Source organism: Bacillus rossius, chromosome 3 (genome assembly GCF_032445375.1).
Source record: "Bacillus rossius redtenbacheri isolate Brsri chromosome 3, Brsri_v3, whole genome shotgun sequence".
Taxonomy (NCBI): Eukaryota; Metazoa; Arthropoda; class Insecta; order Phasmatodea; family Bacillidae; genus Bacillus; species Bacillus rossius.
Window position 1 is genome coordinate 64,457,108 of NC_086332.1, and position 21,610 is coordinate 64,478,717.

General features: G+C 40.5%; 1 protein-coding gene across 2 annotated transcripts in view; it reads right to left on the minus strand.

The window, feature by feature from the left end:
- LOC134530807 (cerebellar degeneration-related protein 2) overlaps positions 1–21,610 on the minus strand; it is a 145,497-nt gene that overhangs the window by 49,724 nt on the left and 74,163 nt on the right. The window contains exon 1 of one of the 2 annotated variants that reach the window (XM_063366024.1): positions 11,042–11,478. The exons of the other annotated variant lie outside the window; for it this stretch is intronic. Coding sequence (XP_063222094.1) covers positions 11,042–11,093 — 52 coding nt within the window. The 5' untranslated portion in view covers positions 11,094–11,478. Of the gene's footprint in view, positions 1–11,041; positions 11,479–21,610 lie in introns of those variants that run through there. 2 annotated transcript variants of the gene reach the window in all.

Here is a 21,610-nt window from a genome sequence, read left to right on the forward strand (position 1 = left end):
GACGAGGGCATATAGTTAAATAGAATCACAAACGTTAGCATATTTAGTCATGTACCTAATCAAGCCCAGAGAACGTAATGTTTTAATAATTAGACTGTTTATAGCGATGAAAAAATTGTTTTGAATCAAAAGGATCTCCAAGGTCATATCTCGGTTACACCCTCAATTTCAATATCATTCAGTGAATACGTGCACGAAGATTTGCTTTCCTTGTATGTTCCTATGTACAACCGTTCTACACTCAAAACAGACGTTGCCTGGTGCTGGTGGCGATTCTCTAGGTGCTCCCATTTTATTCTTTGCCGAGCATTTCCATCGTTGTGGAAGTCCAGTCACTTCAGCGGACGCCACTGCAGCGATGCGATTTTTGTTTTACTAGTGCCACACGTTTTAGAGTGCAAAAGTAAAACCATGGCACCAGCGCCAACCACCGACAAAACGACGAATAACTATCAACGAAACGCTGACACTACAAATAGTACAATGGAAAAAAGGGTCAAGCCATTGGCCTCTTAAAGTTTTGTCAACTCGTCCGACACCAAATGGCATCCATAACAATTACTGTGTGAAATGTGATGGGGGTGGGAGAGCAACCGTTGATGCCAAAGCCAAACCACTTTAACGCCAGTGGTTCAATTACTAGAAAACTCATCACAAAAACTCCCGAACTATTAATATTTTAAAAGTATTAGACATTGGGGACATTCTTAAGCTCTATGGATGCTATAACATAACAGAAGCGATCCATGCAGCGAGAATTGTCTATATTGTATACGACCAAGTAGAACTGCAGTCGGGTCGCGCATTCCATGGATCGCACGGCCTTGTCTTAGTAATTGGGCTGCGCCCCAATTTACCCACACGGCACTCCTCCGTGCTCTCGCCTCAGCCTCGCCCACGTCACGAGAGGACCACAATAGTCAGCTCAGATGCCCAGGGAGCGGACATAGTTCACGCTCCGCTGCACCTCTGCTAGCACCTCCTGCATCCGCCAGTTGACGTGTTTGCCAGGGTCTTAGATGTCCTGGAATCGTCTAGTGGAGCCAGGCAATAACCATGGTTGATCTGGTCCTATCATTTTCCGACGCCATTATCAACATAGAAGATGGCTACGAGCTGAGAAAAACATGGACACCACTTATGGGAGAGAAAAAAGAATACCAGCAGAAATAAATAGCCACACAGGGTCTAACTCCGAATGCCCATCACAGCCAATGAAACGAGGTCTCACTTGGGTGGCCAATACAGAAGCCAATGGCAGGAAAACCCTCGCCTGATTGGCTTACACCAGAGCCTCGTGAGATTGGCTGCCTGAAGAAGACCCTTGGCCTTTTAGTTTTATGTAAGAACCCTGATGATGCCTGCTGCACAGCCAATTAAGTTTATTAGACAGTGACAGCTAAATAATCCTATAATTAAAAAAAAATCTTCACAACAATATTACAAAGAATGAATACAAGTGATTTAAAAATATTGTTACGAGTAGCGAAAAGGGTTCGAAAATAAAAGTCCATTTAATTAACTATAGTTTTATTTATTGACTATTTATACTATCAATCAAATAACTTCACTTAAAACTTCTGTTCACAAATTAATCTCACTTTCTATTAAGTCCACAGTTTACTCTCCCCACCACTCGTCTCTTAGCGCGCACCTCCGTCCCACCACACTGCCTCGCACCGCTCACTCGTCCGCCGCACACACAACACAGTCCCGGATGCACCAGTCTCAGCACACGAAGCCCGTCGCTCATCGTCCGCCTTCGCTCACCAAGGGGTCGCTCGTAATCTTCGATTCACTGCCTTGGAGGTCAGCGTAGCCGTTTCAATTTCCCTCAGCCTCCCTTCTGGAATGGTTTCTCACCCCTTTAAGTGTGTCACCAGGGTTCGGCATGACACCCGAAGCTTCTAGAACAATGGCGTTATAGTTACGCCACTCCAAGCGGCGTGCTCCAGGAGCCCACGGAATCCTCAAGAGGCATGGGAAGGCGCCACGGACTCTCTAGAAGGCCGCTAATAGAATTTAAGGAGGGGAGGGGCGAGCGCCGCTGTATCACGCCTTTCAAGAAGCGGGGAAGGAAAAGGGGTCCCTAGGGATCTGCCCGGCCTGCGCACCGATCTGGCTGGCCGGATTTCGCTTCTGGCAGCCTCGTAACGATATGCTAACGTTAAATGATAAATTAAAAATATATCAATATTTTTAACGAGACTTTCAGTGACGCCACTGTATAAAATTCAAGATTTTGCCTGAATAAAACACGCCAGGTACACTCGTGACCTCGAAGTGTTCAATGAGGACGCACTACTGCCGAAAGTAAACACACCGCTTCTTCTGCGTGATGCGTTCCTACTCGATGCACCTCGGCGAGGTACCAATTATCGACTTGAAAGCGCGCGGTGCCTCGTAACTGGTGCAACTTAACACATACTTGGGCGTGCAAACAAGTTAATTAACTGTTCAAACAACGTCGAACACGCACTATACTACTGCGTGATGCGCCTCAACTCACCGTTTCAGCACGAGCTAACGGTAAGTTACATTAAAATAAATGGCTAGCACTGACACGCCATAACCGTCATTCAGATGATGGGACGTACAACTGGGACCAGCAGAAATCATTTACTCTGGATGTGTGTACATATGTATGTAAAACAAAGGCTAGATTCCCGAGTATTATTCCTACGCTCGCCCGCCGTGATAGACGCGAACAGCTTGCGGCGTCGTTTACTTATTTGCGGGGAAGGGGGGTGGGGCATCCTGTATTATATTGTCTCAGTGTTAAGTGGCAGTTGCCTCAGCGGGCAGGCAGGGTGGACTTGAAAAAGGGAAGGGGACTACAAAATCTCCGGGGCCCAGGCGAGATATTTTTAAATCTTGGTTTTACCCTCAAATTACTAGCAATTTGTGAAAATTGGGGAAAACAGGTACGGAAGGATAGCCAAATTAATTAAATACGCTGTTTCTATATACATTCTTGCCCCTTTACTGTAATGGTCCCGAGATTCTAACTACCAGAGAAACTCTGGAAGGACGGGAAAGAAGGTGAGAAAGTAAACTGAAATGTCTTTTTGCGTGGGATTCTGAATCTCTGATCTTCGCACTTAAGTTAAAGTTTTGCCTTAGTCTGGGGCGTCATAAGATGCACTCAGATACTACTCACATGCCTGTTCGGTTCAAAAACAGAGGAAGACAGCACGATTTGCCACAGAAAGGCTTTCTATGACAAAAACAGTGGCAACGTTAAGGTAAACTGACATCTGCTCCCGTCTGGGGCAACCGGCGTAAACCCGTAATCTTGGAGTTAGGAGACGGGTCACTGCGACGTAGTTGGTCACTTTTTTACCTCGCCATCGCCATTTTGTCACGCCCAAATCATTGCGGAAATGGTGTTTGACCACGTCTGATGATGCCTAGTAAGCATGGATTAGAATATCCGTCGTTAAACACAGCCACTTCCATAAAATAGTAATTTAAAACTGTTTCCACAATGCAAGCATTCCATTTCAGTCAATGTTCTGGGCGTCTAATAAACATGGTACAACCCATGACGAAGAAAAAAAACCGGATTCATTCTTACTACATAATCATACAGACATGGCCATCCTCTGCCAGCAATAGCGTATATCCATGAAACCATTTGTTAATTAATCTTCCTAACTACTAGAATCGTTTAAAGAAGTGATGATCGAAGCTCGTCCTCTCACTATTAGACGCAAGTTGTGGTGACATACAAAGTTCTTAACTGTTTCTTGCGAGTGTCGGATACGTCTTAAGAGCGGATGAGCTGCACAATAAGACCAGGGCAGGTCGAGGCAGCGCCCGCCGAACACCACAACGAAGTAGTGAGGACGGGAGTTGATAATCGCTCACTCAAGATAAGAGACGTGAATTACCAGCGTTGGTGGCATGTGTCAGTACACATACCAGTATAGGAACAATTTATTTTATGATTCTTGCAACGGAGAAAACCTTTAAGTTTTTTTTTTTAAACTTATGCCATTGCTGGTTACACTGTATGTCATACAGAACAGACAAAAAAAAATGCAAACACTAAAAGAAAGCCAAAATCAGCCGATGGCAAAAGTTAATCCATATAAAGCACAAAGAATTACGTGGAAGGAATTAGTCAGGAAAACAAATATATCACAGCACAAATGAACACAAGTGGGCTGACAGGTGGTTGAAGGTAAACAAACTAACCGTTTTCCAGTTTTCTCTCTGTCTGTGCCCGATGACAGGAAAATATCTCTGTTCCCGAAACGTCGCAAATAATTTTCCTTAGGAATCCTACTGTGTTCGTCTCTGCTGTCACCGTTGTGGTGTCCAGAACATGTTCAGTTTCATCGCTGGGATTGCCTGTACGTCTGTGTTTTCGTGTTTGTCCAAATCATCTGTTCAGTATCGTCGTTGGGTTTGTCTGTCTCGCTGTATTGTCCAAGGTCGGTTTTTTTCCGTCTTTTTTTTACTGTTTTTGTTGCAACTGTCGTCATTGCCAGACCACTGTGTTCGTCTGTACTGTGATGTTGATTTTGACCATTTCCTTCCACGGAATTTCGTGTGCGGGCTAGGCATTTAAATTTTGACATCGGCAGTGTTTAGCCTTTTTTGTGTGCATATACTTCCTTATTGTCAGTTACTGAGGTTTCTTTGTGACAAAGTGTAGCCAGTAATGCAGCATGTCCATAAATACATTTCAAATCTACGTACAGGAATATCGCGAGGCCACCAGGAAGTGGTCACCCGCCACTGCGGAGAACATACAAGGCTGACCACGCAGCGAACTGGTTCTCCAGTAGACTGCACGGCGAGCTCATATCACAGTGTCGCCACGAGACTTCCAACCTAACCTAAGGCTGCTAAACAGGCGCATACATATGGTCGCTCTGCAAATTAAAGTGTCAGGCTCACGAGCGGGTAACGTGGCTGACGTTGCCGTCAGACCTTTTTTTTTTTTTTTTTTTTAATTTCTCCCGGTACACTCGTTTCCCCTCCAAACATACACCCCATCGATGCTCCATTTGACATATTATCGATCCTCATCGCTTTTGACACAGTTGTGCTAACTACAGACCATTCCGAGCCAGCGTGGAGATAGAAACGATGGGCGAGTAACACGCGGGATTAAACAGCTGAAAATCAACTGGTGACCGCAACCGACTTCGAAGAGATTTCGCCAGGAAACTTTACACGCATCAAGACTCCTACAGCCAGTTCAGTGGCACGTAAGCGATGCATTATTAAAAAAAACCATTCGTACGTCACAGCATGCCGTCTTCTGACATGGCAAAGCCTCCTGAACGAGCTGCACGGCGCCGCCCGGACATCCGGCGCGGGGCGAGGCCGGGGGCCCGGCGCGCAGATTCCGCAGCGCGCATTCCAGTCGCCGCCTTCACTTCCCGGGCGGGAAGTTGCGACACGACGGCGGCGGTCTTCCTCACCTGGACGCCCCCGAGGAATGGCGGGGAGCGGGGCTCGCTACCGGGACCACGATTCACTCGTCCCCGAACACATGCCTAGTTCGCCGCCAACTTGCCGGTCGGCGAGTCTTTCAGTGCAACATCTAGCCTCGGTAACGAGCAAATTCACGTGTTCTCACGCTGCAAATGCACTTCTAATACAAAACTGTTTAACACGAAATTTAAATGTATATTTATTCAAAATAATGCCAAGCGTGATAAGCATGCGCAAATATTGTGTTTTTAACAAATTCTGGACGCGAATTTTAACCTACGTAATGAAAACTGCTCCGATACAAGCGAACTAGACTTTAAAAAAAAAAATACTAAATCCCGGCTTTGGAACTTATTTTCGACAATAAATATATTTAAAATACTTCACAACTTGTTAAAAATTATTTCACAGTTAATGCCATAACATTTCTCTTTGTCTCTATGAAATTTGATTCGCGCCATCATCCAAAGATGGTAGCACCGTGGTCACACATTTCCGTTCCATTCACGAAATTACTCCTACCAAATGTCGTTTACCGAGAGCTAAAGATGTTACAAATCAAATAATACCATTTTGCGAGATTTCATAATTTCTCTCCATTTTAGAATATTTTTAATGTCCCGTTATGAGATGTATGGTAGTAAAGCAATCGCGAATACTTTTTTTAGTTTTAGCTCGTGAACGAATGAACGTGATATCTCCTGTATATAGTAAGATTATATTTACTTATCCATTTAGACTGGTAAAACAGTTTTCTAATGTCAACCCAGTGCTTCTGAACCGTAAATCTTGCACAGTATCATTCCATATGACGGTGGGCCGAGCAAATATAAATTCGAACATTCAGTTACTAAAATAGAAACAAGGTATGTGCATATCTAAAATCGCTAATTAACCTAAAACCAACGATAAACTGCGCCGTAAAAATGCATAAAATTACATTTACATAGGTTTAGTAAATTTACATTTGTCCTTTTAAAACAAGGGTTTGTAATTTTACACAAATGTCTCCAGAAAACCAATTTGTACTACAGGACAGGTTTCGGTAAAAATATACGTAATGTTCATATATTACGGTAACTAATTTTTTAAATTACACATAAAACAAGTGTTAAATAATGTCCTTATTTGTCAGTACACTAAACTTGTAGGTACACGCATACGTACAAGTAAAAGTGCAAAATAAAATATGCCACAATAAATTTTAAAATACCTAGGTAGGAACTAAAAAGATGGTGTATTTTGCAATTTCTACCAACAAAACACTTGTTTACACAAGGTTACAAAGTGGTATAACAATTACTTTTTTCATAGTGTGCACGATAGTCAAGTGGTTATGGTTAAAACGCTTGACTAACACTTTAAAGGCTTGAGTTCGAAACTCCGACAATCACCAGATTTTTTTAGAAGTTTTTACTTAATAATTGAGCGGTGATAGAATTAAAAATTGCTCTAATGTATCCTTTGTTAATTAACCGTAATTAGTTACAAAAACTTTTTTTGGTAGTATTACAAATTAAAATGTTATTGTTAATGTAAATTTGCTCAATGATGCAGTAAAATTAACTGACAGTTGTGGTAAAAATACACCCACAGCGATGGCATTATTTACCAAACCATAGTAATTTTACTTTTATACTTTTTAGAGTATTTTTAATCAAGCACAAGAGAAAACACACCACATTATACATATTTAGAACAACATTGTCGGTGGAGAAACTCCTGCCACATACATTTGATGTAAAATGATTTTTTTTATAGTGTGTACACCACACACGTGTTCCTTAGTGGCAGCTCTGCGTCAAACGGGGGAACGAACCGACTGCTTACTTCAAGGTATAAACACAGGCACGTGCGTTTACACTGCCGGATTGCAGCATACGTTCTCGGCTTCCTTTAATAGTCACACACATTTCCGACCATTCTCCCGCCTCAAACATCCTCGTTGCTCTGCTCTGGAAACAAGGGAAGCCTTCTTTTCACAGACGAGAGAGCCAAAACTCGAAGTTCCCCGAAGTTGATGTTTTTTTCCGTATCTTTAATGTAGCCATCCTAACCAAATCAACCGTCCACAATTTTTTAAAGTTTTTATAATGTAGCTAACCTAACCTAATTGACTATTAGTATCCTTTTATCAACACCGCCATATTTATTTACAATGAACAAAAAAAAACGAAGATGCACGATAGGGCGTTTGGCTCTCTCGTCTGTGAAAAGAAGGATTCCCCGGAAACAACCACTTCCAGAACACATGACTATCGATATTCCTACTGTGTCGTGAACCAACTAAAAAAAACTTCAGAATTTTTTTTTCTTCCTTGGTCAACTTTCACGTCGTCTTATCTTTCCTCTGCATTTGTTTTACTCCCGCCAAAATAAATATCAGTGACTCATGGAATAGAGATCTGGACTTGACTCTTCATGTGTCTGAGCCATGGTCACATCGACCATTTGCACACCTGGCCTGGTCGTAGTGACCAGCCTGGCTATGGCATAATTAAGCTCAAATCGGTATGCACGCCTGAGTTTGCTTCGACACTAATTTACCATATGCCGCACTTTGTTTTGTTCCGGTCACTATATTTCTTGCACTTAACTTTCCAAGCGCTAGGGAATGATTTATGGATGTCTGAGTTGAATAATAAATTTGCGTGTATTATTATGTGAATCCTGGAAAGAATCTGCACTGCCGTCGTGACAACCTAAGGACCTGGGGACAACTGATTATTAATTATTATCAATAAATTTATTAATTGCCAATTGTTTGAACCCCACTGTATGAAACGCAACTATGACTGTAAACGATCTTTAGATGTGTGTGTGCCTGATGACGGGAACATATGCCAGTTCCCGAAACGTCATAACAGTTTTGTTTTGGGAATCATACTGTGTTCGTCGTTGCTGACGTGTTGTCCATAATACCAGTTTTTTTTATTTTCATTGTTGTGTTCGTATGTTTGCTGTGTTGTCCACGTTTGTTGCCTGTCCGCATCCGCTGATTTGTTTAAACTGTTTCGTCGCTGTTAGCCCATTGTGTTCGTGGGTGCTGTTAAATTTTTAATTACAAAATTCCTTCCACGGGATTCTCGTTTTGTCCAATTTTTGATGTTTACTGTGTTCGTTTGTGCTGTCGTCGTGCTGCCCATAATACCTGTTTTGTTTCATCGTTGGGGCCATCTGTTTGCTGGGTTGTACAGGGTTTCTTATTTTCAGTTCCTAGAATTTTTTCCATGTCCAAAAGTACAAAACTGCAGTTGTCTTCAAGTCCAAAGACTTTAATTAAGTTAAAATATGACTGTAAATGTGAGCTGCGTGTATTGCATAAATGCACCGAAATATCTCGAAACAACCGAGCCCAGGGGTTCCCCCCCCCCCCCCCCCCCCTTTTTTTGTCCTCCCGGAATACAGGCTGAAGACAGACTGGCGCGCAGGTCAATTTTCCTGTCAGTATTTCATTTAGACACACAAATTTCATTATATATCTAAAACTAATATATTCATGTTATGCTCAAACTCTCTGCAGGTACGCCCAACATGCATTTAGTAACCTACATATTAAAAAAAAAATAGGTAAAATTTTAAACCCGGTTTTATGTTATCTCAAACCAATATAAATTCTATATAGCTCTTGCAATTTTTAACTTTGTTTTCCATTTGCTAACTAAAATCCCATGATTCATGTCGGTAATTTATTTACACGCTCCGCGCAGATACAAGCAGTACAAATTTCTGTTAAAAGTCGAAGCTGCAAAGGCCATGTAAAGGTTTAATTTATTTGATAAAAGTACCAATAACTTCACAACCTGTTAACAGAAAATTAAATAGGAACTTTTAACTTCAAACAAATTAAAAATTACGGTACTTCGTTGCAAGCTCATTCAAAGCACATTGAGATAAAATGTGAATTTCATGATACCTTTGCCCATAATCCCATGATTGTTTTGTTTGTCACAGCTTCATGAATCATGGGATTTTAGTTAGCAAATGGAAAACAAAGTTAAAAATTGCAAGAGCTATATAGAATTTATATTGGTTTGAGATAACATAAAACCGGGTTTAAAATTTTACCTATTTTTTTTTTAATATGTAGGTTACTAAATGCATGTTGGGCGTACCTGCAAAGAGTTTGAGCATAACATGAATAGATTAGTTTTAGATATATAATGAAATTTGTGTGTCTAAATGAAATACTGCATGAGTTAAGTAATTAAATTAATATCCGCGACAGGACAATCTTTATTCGAACGATATAACCATTAACTCGCGGATAAACCTCACCGATATTAATATTGTAAAAGTTTATTATAGCATACCCACTTACTGAAAATTTAATACCCTAATAGGTAGGTACCTAAAACCTACAAAAATGTATAAGCCCTTACAAAAATATTTTCAACCCACGTTGGCTCGTATGGTTTGTTAGTTTTCCAACTAGTTTATGAACCAGGCATTACAGCAAGCCCTAGGTTCTTATACAAAAGTTTTTTTACTTGTTTCGCTTGATGAAACAAGGGAAGAGTAATGAAAAGGGGGGTGGGGAAGAGAAATCACGAAACATAGGTTAACAGCAAGCAGTAACGTTCTAGTAGTAAAGACGACTTCGAGAGACTCGTTATATAATTGATTAATACAATTTTTTTCTGGACATACACCATTGCAGTTTTACACTGTCATGGAAAAAAATTTTCAAGAATGCAAAATAAGAAATACAAATTAAAACACAAACCCTCAAGAGAACAAGCCTAAATCAGCTGATGTCGAACAGATAATGAAGAAACTAAACAGGTATTACGGACAACACAACGACAGCAGCACTGACGAACACATTCAAACTCAAAATATCAAGACGGCACAATAATTCCGTGGAAGGAATTTAAGCATGAAATTATAATAGCACAGACGAACACAGTGGGCTAACAACGAGACAATTTCTAAAAGGACAGTAAATGCAGACAAGACTAACAAACCTGGGCAACACAGCAAACATACGAACACAACGATGAAAATAAGCAGATATTACGGAAACCACGACGACGACGACGGAGCCGACAATCACAGTAGGTTTTCTATGATAAAACCAAAAAATTGTATTCAATCAAAATTCATCATTGCATGAATCGTTTAAAGAAGGGATTGTTAGATCGTTCTCAGGTCGATTGTTGCAGTGATGGTGAGCGCTGACCCTAAGCAGACCCCTGCCGCATGCGTCACGGAGGCGACTGCTTTGTTAATATGCACGTGATCGGAAAAAGGGTTGGTTCCCTGGCGACCTGGCGAGTATTGATCGCCGCCCCGCATCAAGTTCGAGTACGCACTACGCCCGTCAGACGTGCGACACATCACGCATGACGGGGTCGTGCGGACTACAAACTGAACCGCGCCGATTACACAAGTCACCGAAAGTGGAACATCAGTTACGCACGTGCTTAACTGTATTTGAGAAATTAGAACACCACATCTCAATTTCCCAAAAATCATTACTATAAAATAGTTCAAATCTGATTTTCGCCACGGAAGGTCCAGAACTTTGGGTTCAGTTAAACTTAATTTAAATTCTTTCAAATTCATCACAGGTAATCAATTAACTCACCTTCTAGCATGCTTCTCTCATCACTTTCGTCGAACGGCAGCAAGATATCCATTTCGATTTTCTAAGAAGAAATAGTTTTGACACTCCACATGAAGACGAAAACAAAACGCGTTCTCACGCGCACTATTGTATTCATTCGCTGGCGGCACCAGGGCGATAATAACGGTCCAAAACACATTCTCCCGACAGGGCTGCAGTGAAATACTGCGAGGGCGTGGGACGAGTTCCCATCGGGGCGCGCATTGTTCGGCTCAGTACGTTACACTGACGGAAACTTTCACCTCGGCAGCAAATCTGCAGCTGCTAAACCGCGCAACAATTACGCCAGCAGCGCACGCGACACCGGGCCGACTCCACGCCAGCTCAGCTGAGCGGACCGCAGCGATGCGCGCGCAGCTCTGCGGACCGGCCGACCAACTAGCGGGGCCGGCTGCAGGCCGGCCAACACAGCCGCGTCCACGCGGAGAAATTTACCGGCCGCACGCAGGGGGAGAGAAAAAATATATTACTGTCTGCATCACGCTCCAGTTATCAAGTTTCCCAGCGGCTAAACGAGACAGACCAATTAGAATGCTTTAAAAAGGAATGTTAACGACGTACTTGCAAACCGCCAATACCACTTCCAGTTTCCACATTATTTCTTGTTTGGTACTGTCGGAAGTAAAAGTGGAACTCTGGTATTGCTTACTAGAGTGAATTTTTTTATTATTGAATATTTAGGCAGGTCTAAAAATCAAGTCAGTACAAGCATTTTTCAAACCCTTTTTAGAAATAAAATGACTGATATAATGCACGGTAAAATAAAAAATTAAGCTTAACATCACTACTGTTATAGAATATTCCAAGTCAAACTTCATCACCATTAGAAAAAAAAAAACCTACTACCTCTCCCCAAAAATATATAACCTATTTTGGATAACCTTAACAGCCCCGAAATTTATATTATTTTATCAACAAATATATGTATACAAATTATATGAGTGACCACATACTGAAAGAGCATCTGCTCCATCTTCCCATTAGCTTTATCTCCAACATATTTACATAGATGTACTCGCTGGTCTCCCACCAATGCAATACAAGTTTGATTCTAAGAGAGTTTCAGTAATTTTCTCAAAGCAGGAAATGCATACATTGCACAACTTCCACCCCCCTCCCCCCTTAAAAAAAAGAGCCGTAACTTCTGGGAATTTCACTTCTTTAAATGTCTCAAAAGGAACTAAATCCTAAAAAATTTCAAATCAAGTTTTCGCCGTCACCCACATCTGTGTCAATGATTTAAGAATATCAATTTAATTTACTGAAGCCTATGTTATGAAAGGTAAAGAAACTGGCAAACCTACCAAATTAAATACCTAGCAAAGAATGTCTTGGTTTTGCTGAATCTGTCCTTGAGAGATGCTGAGCTTTCAATAAAAATAATCAAGGTCAAAAGATTTAGAGCGATACTTGGCGTAGGCCTAAGACGTACGAAAAACGTTCAAAATTGTACTAATTATTAGCTGCAACAGCGTAAATTCTCCAACGAAGCATTTAAAACGAAAGTTAAAAAATATAGTTATACAGATGTGGCTTCAGCACAGAATGTAAATTTTTACAAACATTTGACTGAATGTAAAACAAAATAACAGCTAGATTTTTAATATACAGATTTGGCTAGTCATCCACATCAGCAGCATAATCGAGCCTCTAGTAGCACTAAAATTACACAGACATACCCACCTCTAATAAAATTCATTCAGCACTGACGGACAGACAAGTGGACCCGTTTAGTTGCCTGATGGTGAATCCTGGCTGCCATATTTTCAGGATTACTTTTATTATGTTATTATAAATTTCCGGATTATTTATTACAAGCATGGATTTAACAGTGGGTTGGTGTAAATAGGAATACAATTCAATTTTACAACAACAAAAAAAAGCAACTACAATGCCGAAATCTTAAAGAATTTTTTGTTCAAGTGTGTGGGGTTTCTTTAAAAAACTATAATAAACGGGAATACTGTAGACATATTTTTAATTCAACGAAGCAAGATTTTAACAAACAAAAAATCTTCAAAGGAACAGTTATAAAATTCTCACAATCACAATTTCCCTTGAGACAACAATATCCCACAATTTGTCATATTCACAAGCGATCCTCTTTGAAAATCTCGTCGCCTAATCGACTGAAATTTTCGTAATCCCACGAAGAGTAAAGATAAAGTGAAAAAAGAATATATATACAATTTGGTTTTCTTAGAATAGTACAAAAATGATTTGAGAAATGAAAGCTGATTCTCTAAACTAAAAATTGTACGCTCCCAGCATACACTGCAACGCAACCAAACAAACTTTCTCGATACGCAAGTTGCATACCACACAGGAGTTGAACTCACGTCAAAAAATAAAAACCTCCGTTAATGAAAACTAAAAATACGGCGAGTAAAAACGTAAAAAAAAATTGGGTTTCAATGGCACTTAATTGTTTCTTTAAATGCCCTCTCATGCTGGAATGGAACTTCTCATAGCCTTTAACGTGAAATATACACTGATTCACATGAGTTTTTTTTTATTTAACTGATATGCTATTTGGTTTTCTAAATATTAAGTTTTTTTTTGTTTTCTGTAAGATTTTATGGTCTTAAAGCAAATAAAATCCAAGAGCGTTTTTGTTAGTTGCATATTCAACATTGCCGTGGATTCTCAATAATTGCTTCTATCTAATTTATTAAACAGTATCAAACCAGCCACTAAAAAAGGGCAACTTTTTATTAATTGGTGATTCAATGTGAACAATGCCTAGCTAAGTTAACAACAAATTATTATTTTTTAAATGGTGATCGCTGAAGGCAGCTTACTTTATTTTTACTTTAATAACCAAGCAAGAATGGGCAAATTATTAGTTTTTGTAATAGTTTCACAGCGACTGGCACACAGATACAACTATCTACGTACATCAACATAATTATGTGGGCCTGAAAAGGCATATATAGTTATAAAAGGATCAATCTTAATATGCTTCCAAGAAATAACTAATATCGGAATATAAATATAATTTGTTTCGGTCCCTAACAAGAATTAACAAACATAACGAAACTTCAATAACACAAATACACAACGAAAAACAAATGAGAGATCTTCAGTGCTCACCAGTGATGTGTAAACATCTAACCTCGGTAATGAGCAGTCATGTGTTCTTATGTTGTTCATCTTGCAAATAAACTTATAATACGATACTCAACCATGAAATTTTACGTAGAATCCTTTAAAATAAAGCCGAGCATGATAATTATATCGATAAATAAAATATTCGCCTTTCCAAGTATCAAAATTTCTGGACGCAAATCAGACACGTATTTTCAACGCCCGGTTAGAATTCGCAGACTGAATCGTAAACTTTGCTTGCCACAATCACGCACAGATTAACAGCATGAACAACCAGAACTTTTAAACTATTAGAAACGGTGCCGGTAATAGTGAAAGACTGGAAAAAATCCTAAACTCCGGCTGTGTGCCTGATTTTTGAGAAGAAATTTTTATAAAAATACTTTCCCTCTTGTTAAAATCTATTAAACATTTAATACTACAACGTTTCTATACACGTTTCAAGTTATATTTATATGGGATTACTAAAATACAAGATGCACATAAAAGAATGTCCTAGTTTTAAAAGTATATAACAACAGTTTAATTTACATTATTTACAACAAATAATAAATCAAATTGAAGGTAAACTAACCTAGTTTCTCTTACAAATGTCCAATATACGCACCTTTATGTTAGATGTGTGCCGTATACCTAAAAAACCAATTCTTCCCACACTTTGGTTAAAAAGTCCGGAGTAATGGAGGCAAGAGCTGCTAAAATTGTGTCTCAACTCTGGCAAATCATTAGGTAGCGACGGAACATAAACCAAAGAAAAAAAATCGCATGGCGTTATGTCAAGTGAACGTGGAGGTCAGCGAAAAAGAGCTCTGTCATCGCGATTATTATGACAAATCGAACGGTCAGGGACTTCGACGTTCAACCACTCTCGTACAAAAAGATTACAACAATGTATAGGGGCTCCATCCTGTTGCCAAATAAAGTTTACAGATAAACCCTCTACTAATTGGGGAAATAACCATTCTTTCGTGCTGCAAGCGAGAAAACAAAGCAGTACTCGTGCACGCGCTTATCAAAAACTGTTTCAGTAACTCTAATTGTGACCTTGAACCAAAACCTCTATAACGATTACAGTTGATATATTACATTTTATAACTGGGACATTCTTTTACCGACATACTGTATTAGAAGAAAGTGGAAGACAAATCACTGATTAGAACCACTGTTTTTTTTTCTCATAAAGTTTGTTAATGGGGCGCGATAAGAACCGAATAAAACTCAAATTTAGTGTAAATTTTTTTTACTTAATTTTTTAACGGTTTCTTCATTGCCTTTGTAAAGGCAGAGATCGTCCATTAGTAGATTTAATGGAAAAAATAAAATTATTTGTATCTATGTATTGTATTATTTAATTTGTCATTCTCAAAAATTCATTCAATACAAAACGCCAATGACTTCACAAGGGAAATTATTTTGTAGCAACCAGACCGTATTAACTTAATGCATTATGAATTATATATATATCCTTTTACGAAGCCAAATTTTGAAATTGAGCAATAGAAAATATGCATGGCCTTCAAACGGTTGGAACCACTGAGTTTTTCGGTTTCTACTACCTTCCCCTTAAGCTCCGTCTAGCTGAAGGTTTTATTTGTTTTAGTGAGCTGGAACAAAGAGTAATTATTCTTTGGTGGTGCAATTACAGATAGTGTGGTATCGCCTCTAAGCGCAAAATTCTGAAATCGCGAACTGTTTTAGTCCTGTAGAGGCAATGGCAACCCTAAATTTCCATGCCGAAGAAAGGTTAGGTGTAATTTATATCCTTATGAAAATTTTAATAATTTTTACTGGTGTATTCACAGCTAGTAGAAGTGCCAAGCGAGCGTTGCACTTAAAAATCCCGCCTCAACACAAACACGCCCCTGACTCGACGGACCTCTTGATAGTCATGTACGGATCGTGTGCGAATCAGCTGTTGAATACGGAATTAACAAAAATTGTTTCATTTTATATTTTTACTTAATAATCATGTGAAAGTACCAATCAGAGTAGAATGTATTGTTGGCGCGAATTGATATTTATTTAGCAAAAGCAGGTAATGGCGTAATACGAAAGTAATAGAAAATTAGGACGTCAATAAATGATAGATTTAGAAGGAAGGAAAGTACACGAAATATTAAAAGCGTTTTGATCGGCATCATTATTTTGTCCTGATTTTTGGAATCTATTAATCTGCAACATTTTTGTTACTATACGTGTCAGTGAAAGTGTCCACTATTTGTCAATGCGTATATGTTTTAACTGTATAGATATTTAATGTTACACTAATTGATTGGGAATAGAGAATATTAATATTACTTGTATTATTATTTAGCCTATATATAATGTCAAATATTGGCGAGTATGATCTGTGGAAAAATTCTCTGTTACGAGCTAAAATGCTGCAATTTATAGGTTCAATCCTAATCATACTAAGAGAATTATTAATACATAATCCATATTAACATGAATAAAAAAGCTTTACTGACAAAAATTTATCAATCAGCAATGAATACTTATCTAAATGTACTTTAAATATGCAGACAATTCCTAAACATAAAAAATTACCGTAATTTTAAAATGACTGAAATCACGCCCCTTTTTCGTTGACTGGAATAAATTACCACTAATAATTTAATCAGTAACTGAAAATTCGCACTAGTACGCCGATAAACAGACTTAGGTAAATGTTAAATTTCAAAAATTATTTTTCAAATGTGTTATATTCCCTCTAATAATAGTCCCAAATGTTCAATTCTTTAACACAGCTGACTTCCACATTCCATTGTTTAATATTTCATAGAGCCTAGTAGTTTGGGGTATCAAAACCCTAAAATCATTTCTACTGGTCGAGATAGTATACCTAACTTATAAAAGATGTTCAAACCTAATTGTTCCTTTCGTACAGTATAACTCCAGCATAAAAGGTTAGTAAATTGAAAATGGTGAAATCGATGCATATACATTAAAAAAATAATGGGTTGCGGCTGTGTCATAGACACGGCCGTGTGTTGTACGTGAATACGTGTACGTAACAGGTAACACTTTCTATAAAAAAAATATAAAATACTTTATTTTATGGAAGTTATAAAAATGTTTGAACACTAAGAAGTCGCGTATAGGCAGACATTATATATATTTTGATTACCGGTATATTATTTTTATTTTAACCCCATATATATTCACTGTAACTATTTTAAACTAATGTTTTATATATGCAATCGATAGATTTTGACGAGAGCTGACGATTGAAACTCAAACGTCGTAGTTTCTACGAGTCAAAAGTTATACTAAATGTAAATCTCAAAACGCAGCAAAATGACCTCAAAAATTAAACTTCAAGGCTCGGTCTTAACACAATGATTTAATTTTCTTGTCACTACCATCATTGGAAGAAATTATTCTGTAAATTATCTCGATAGCTCTTGCACATCATGTTTAATCAGAATTTTTTTTTTCAACAAATATTTACAAGAGATCACCTAATAGCTGTAAATAATCACGCAAGTGTGCAAAATTATAACTTGCGTGACCACCTACAGCATGATGCAAGGCAGCTATCGGAATAAATGTACAGGATTATCCCTGAATATATAGTGATGAAGAATAACTGAATGACCAACTCGTCACGCGAGGAAGGAAGACGGCCTGGAAGGGGAAGAGATGTAGTGTGGAAGGGGGGGGGGGGGGGGGGGAGGAGACTTGAGGTCCAGGTACTCGCCCCAAAGTCTCGAGTGCGCGACAGATGAAAGTGCCGAGCTCTGATCGGTGGGAGGGATGGGGTTGGGAGGGGGAGCGTGTGAGTGCGCGAGTACTGCACTTTCCCTGCGGGCGGGCGAGGGGGTCTTCCACGAGGTCGTCGACCCTCTGCGGAGCGGAGTTCCCGCGCGAGAAGAGGTCGCCGACCCTGCAGGACGCCTCTGCGGCGGTCCCGCGGGCGACGTACGACACATACTGGATATATTAAGGGGGTAATAATTATTTGGTGCAGGTTTTGGATCAACCGTCAAAAAAACATTGTTGATAATTCAATTATGATAAAGTTTTACAAAAAACCCTGAAAAATTAAGTTTTCCATAGTTTTGGGAAAACCTGTTTTTTTATTGATTGAATGAATGATATATTTGAAAATCAAGTGTGTTAAAACGAAGGCTACACACTAACAGTGAATCTAAAACTGTATACCATATGTAATGCTTTCAGTAAATGCTAGAACTGACACATAAATTTACCTTTAAGGTCACAAAAAACCTTAAATACTTTTATAGAAGAAAGAGCCTTTTACAAACAAATGTAGTTATATTATGAAATCACTAAAAATCATGTGCAAAATCAAAATATTGTTAAAATTTATAATGTGGGGGGAGGGGGAGGGAACTGAGTTCGTAAGTGATAGCTCAATTAGGTTTTTTCACAGTTTACTATAATTTACACTAATAATAAATAATTGCACTTAAAAATGTCTGATCAGAAATCACTGGCACTTAAAAAAGTTTATTCTCAAGTCTTTCAATGTCTGTCTAGTCCCGCAGTTCGCACTCCTCACTGGAGCTAGGCTCAACAGTGGTTAGCCCCTTAACTCGCACCTGTCCACACACAGTCTCGCGCCACTCAGTCGCCGCATTCTCACGATCCAGTCGAACTCCACGTCACGCCACTCTAAAAAAGAGGGGGGGGGGGGGGTCACCCTCTTCGCCAATGTCGCACTTCCCTTCGCTTGGAATCCGCTGAGAATTTGGCACTCACGCGGAACTACGCCGAAACTCTCGCGGCACTAACGCAGCACACTCCGTCACAGGACTGTTGCTAAAGTCCCACAGAGGCCGGCGTCGCTGCTTAAGTAGTCTCTGGCGCCTTTCTCGAACCGACGAGAGCAGCCATGACGAGTCGCGTCATCCCGAGCCGACCCGACGCCCGAAGCGTCGAGAAGAACGTCGCTTGTTCACGCGGTGACCCGTGGAATTCTCCAAGGCCGCTCAGCGACAGATACCAGCGCCGAGGCGTGGCGTCGCGCGGGGAGCGGAGGGGAGAGAGTGCGTAGTGACGACCCTTCTAATCCGGCCAGGCACGCGTGGCATGCCTTACGTTAGCGGAGGCCACGTGACACGCGCATGACGTCAGTGGCCTGGCCGGGGCGCCAGCCAGCTCCGAACCTGGCACGTGTCACGGTCCTGTGCGTTCGTAACAATATATTATAACTAAAAAAATTTAAAATACTACCACAGTTAGGGCTCGATGTCACTCGCCATGTTGGTTTCTCAGTTTACTGTCATTACTTATAAGCAAATGATTTTTCTGTTAATATATTCATATAGTTCTCTTGCAGTTTATGCTGTGTAAAGATTTTTCTTATAAGATATTTACCAAACGGTATTTTCCACCTGCAGAAAGTCACGCAAGTGATAATATTGTTACGAACGTGAGCAAGGCCGCGACACGTGCAGGTGCACAGCTGGCTGACATCATGTGGCCGTGCAACATGAGACGTTCCGCGCGCACCTGGGTCACCGCTTCCCCTCCCTCCAGCCCCAAAGCTCGCCGCGCGGCGCTGTTAGTTTGACATCCGAAACCTGACAGCTGCGGAGTTACGCGAGCCGCCCACATGGTTTCGAGAGATTTCTATCGTCGGGTCGGCGCGGAATGACGCGTCTGGCCCCAGCCGCGCTCGTGATGTCTGGAAAGCGCCTGAACTGATATAAAAGCCGGGGGACGCCGGCCTCAAGGAGAGTTCAGGCGGAAGTTTTCCCGCGACGGAGTTTCCGGGCGATAGAGCTGCGAAGTCCCTGGACGAAGGTTCCAGGGTGAATAGTTCAGTTCCGGGCGTCGGAGTTCCGAGCGAAGTCTAAAGCGAGGCGTCGAGTGGGATCTCGGCGAAGGGAGGTGCGGCGGAGTGCGGCGGCGGAGTGCGGCGGCGGAGTGCGGCGACGGAGTCCCGCGGCGGAGACCCGCGGCGGAGACCCGCGGCGGAGACCCACGAGGGGTGCTGCGGCTAGAGTTGCGCCAGAGGTGCGGCCCAGCGAGGTGTGAGGTGTGTGGAAACGGGTGACTGGGGAAGCAACATTTTTTTTAAAGTGCAATTGATTATTTGCCATTTTAGAAGATTAATTGTAAGTGACATAAATAGTGGCCATCAATAAAACTGTGCAGTGTAATAAAATCTTTAATTGGGCTATCCATTACGAACCCGCGGTCAAATCTTAACAATATAATGAACACTTGCGTGACCTTTTGCGTCTATAGTATAACATTTCATGCAAACCAGGGCAGCCATACACGTACTATGCTTCTATTGGTCACACGTAAACTCAAGCCCAGCTTATCAGTACGCGTCCGTATATTGTAGATACTGTTCCGTGCCATCGCAGAACGGGCCTTGGAGGCATCGCCCGCCCTCATTAACTGTCGTGATTCAGCCGCAGCGGCGGGAGACTTGGACGAGTGAGAAAGACGCTAACCCCGCAGCACGCGGGACGTCCCACGCTTTCGCCGGCCGCTTCCCGCTAGGAGACAGGAGGCGTGGCCGATCCGCTGCCTTGATAACCGGCGGCCGCGCCCGCCAAGCCCTCCAGGGGGAAAGCCCCTTCGCCGACAAAGCTGCGGCGCTTTTAAAACACACTGCATAATGAGAGGGCTCTTCCGGTTCAGCGCAGTCTGCTTTATGTACGGAGCCGGCGCTATCTCGGGCGCTTACCTTCTAACATCTGCTATTTACCTTTTTTTAGCCATTCATTCAAACAAAAATTATATTGCAACTAACGATTTCTAACAGTTAATATTGCAACATACTTAACCATAATAAAAAAATAACGTTTGTGTTATTTTAATTTAGCTTGTCATAATTTTTACTTATTTTTCAAAGAAATATCTTAAGGATGCAATGTGTGAGATTCTTAGGAAAAATGATATTAGATACCTGAATTTTTTTTTGAAACGTGCTAGATTGCCGACATCCGTGCATTTATTTGTCTTTCCTCCTCAGTTGGATCAGATTGTCCCAAAAAAAATTCAAATAAATAATTCTACCACTACAAAATGTAAAATGGAAGACCAGGCAATATGGCGAATTCGGCAGGTCTCCAACATACACCGAATAAATACCTTCAAAATACACATTGGAATATTTACTATCAAAATATTTTAAAATGAATACCTGTAGGTGGCACAGAAAAAATAAACAGTGAAATATTGACCCATACTATAATGTAACAGTATATATAGAATTTAAAATAAAAACTAAGACAAATTCATACAGGGCCTCTTCTTGTGCATGACCATGACGAAGGAATAAGAAACTGCCGGTCACCTATGTTGGGCAGCGCAGAAACAACTTGGAAAATAAAAGTGTGAAAAAGCAAAGAAAGAACTAGGCATTCGTGAAATTAAGCCTTCTATTCATTTACGTTGATTATAATTATGGAGAAAAGTCAAGTAGTTTTTTTTTGA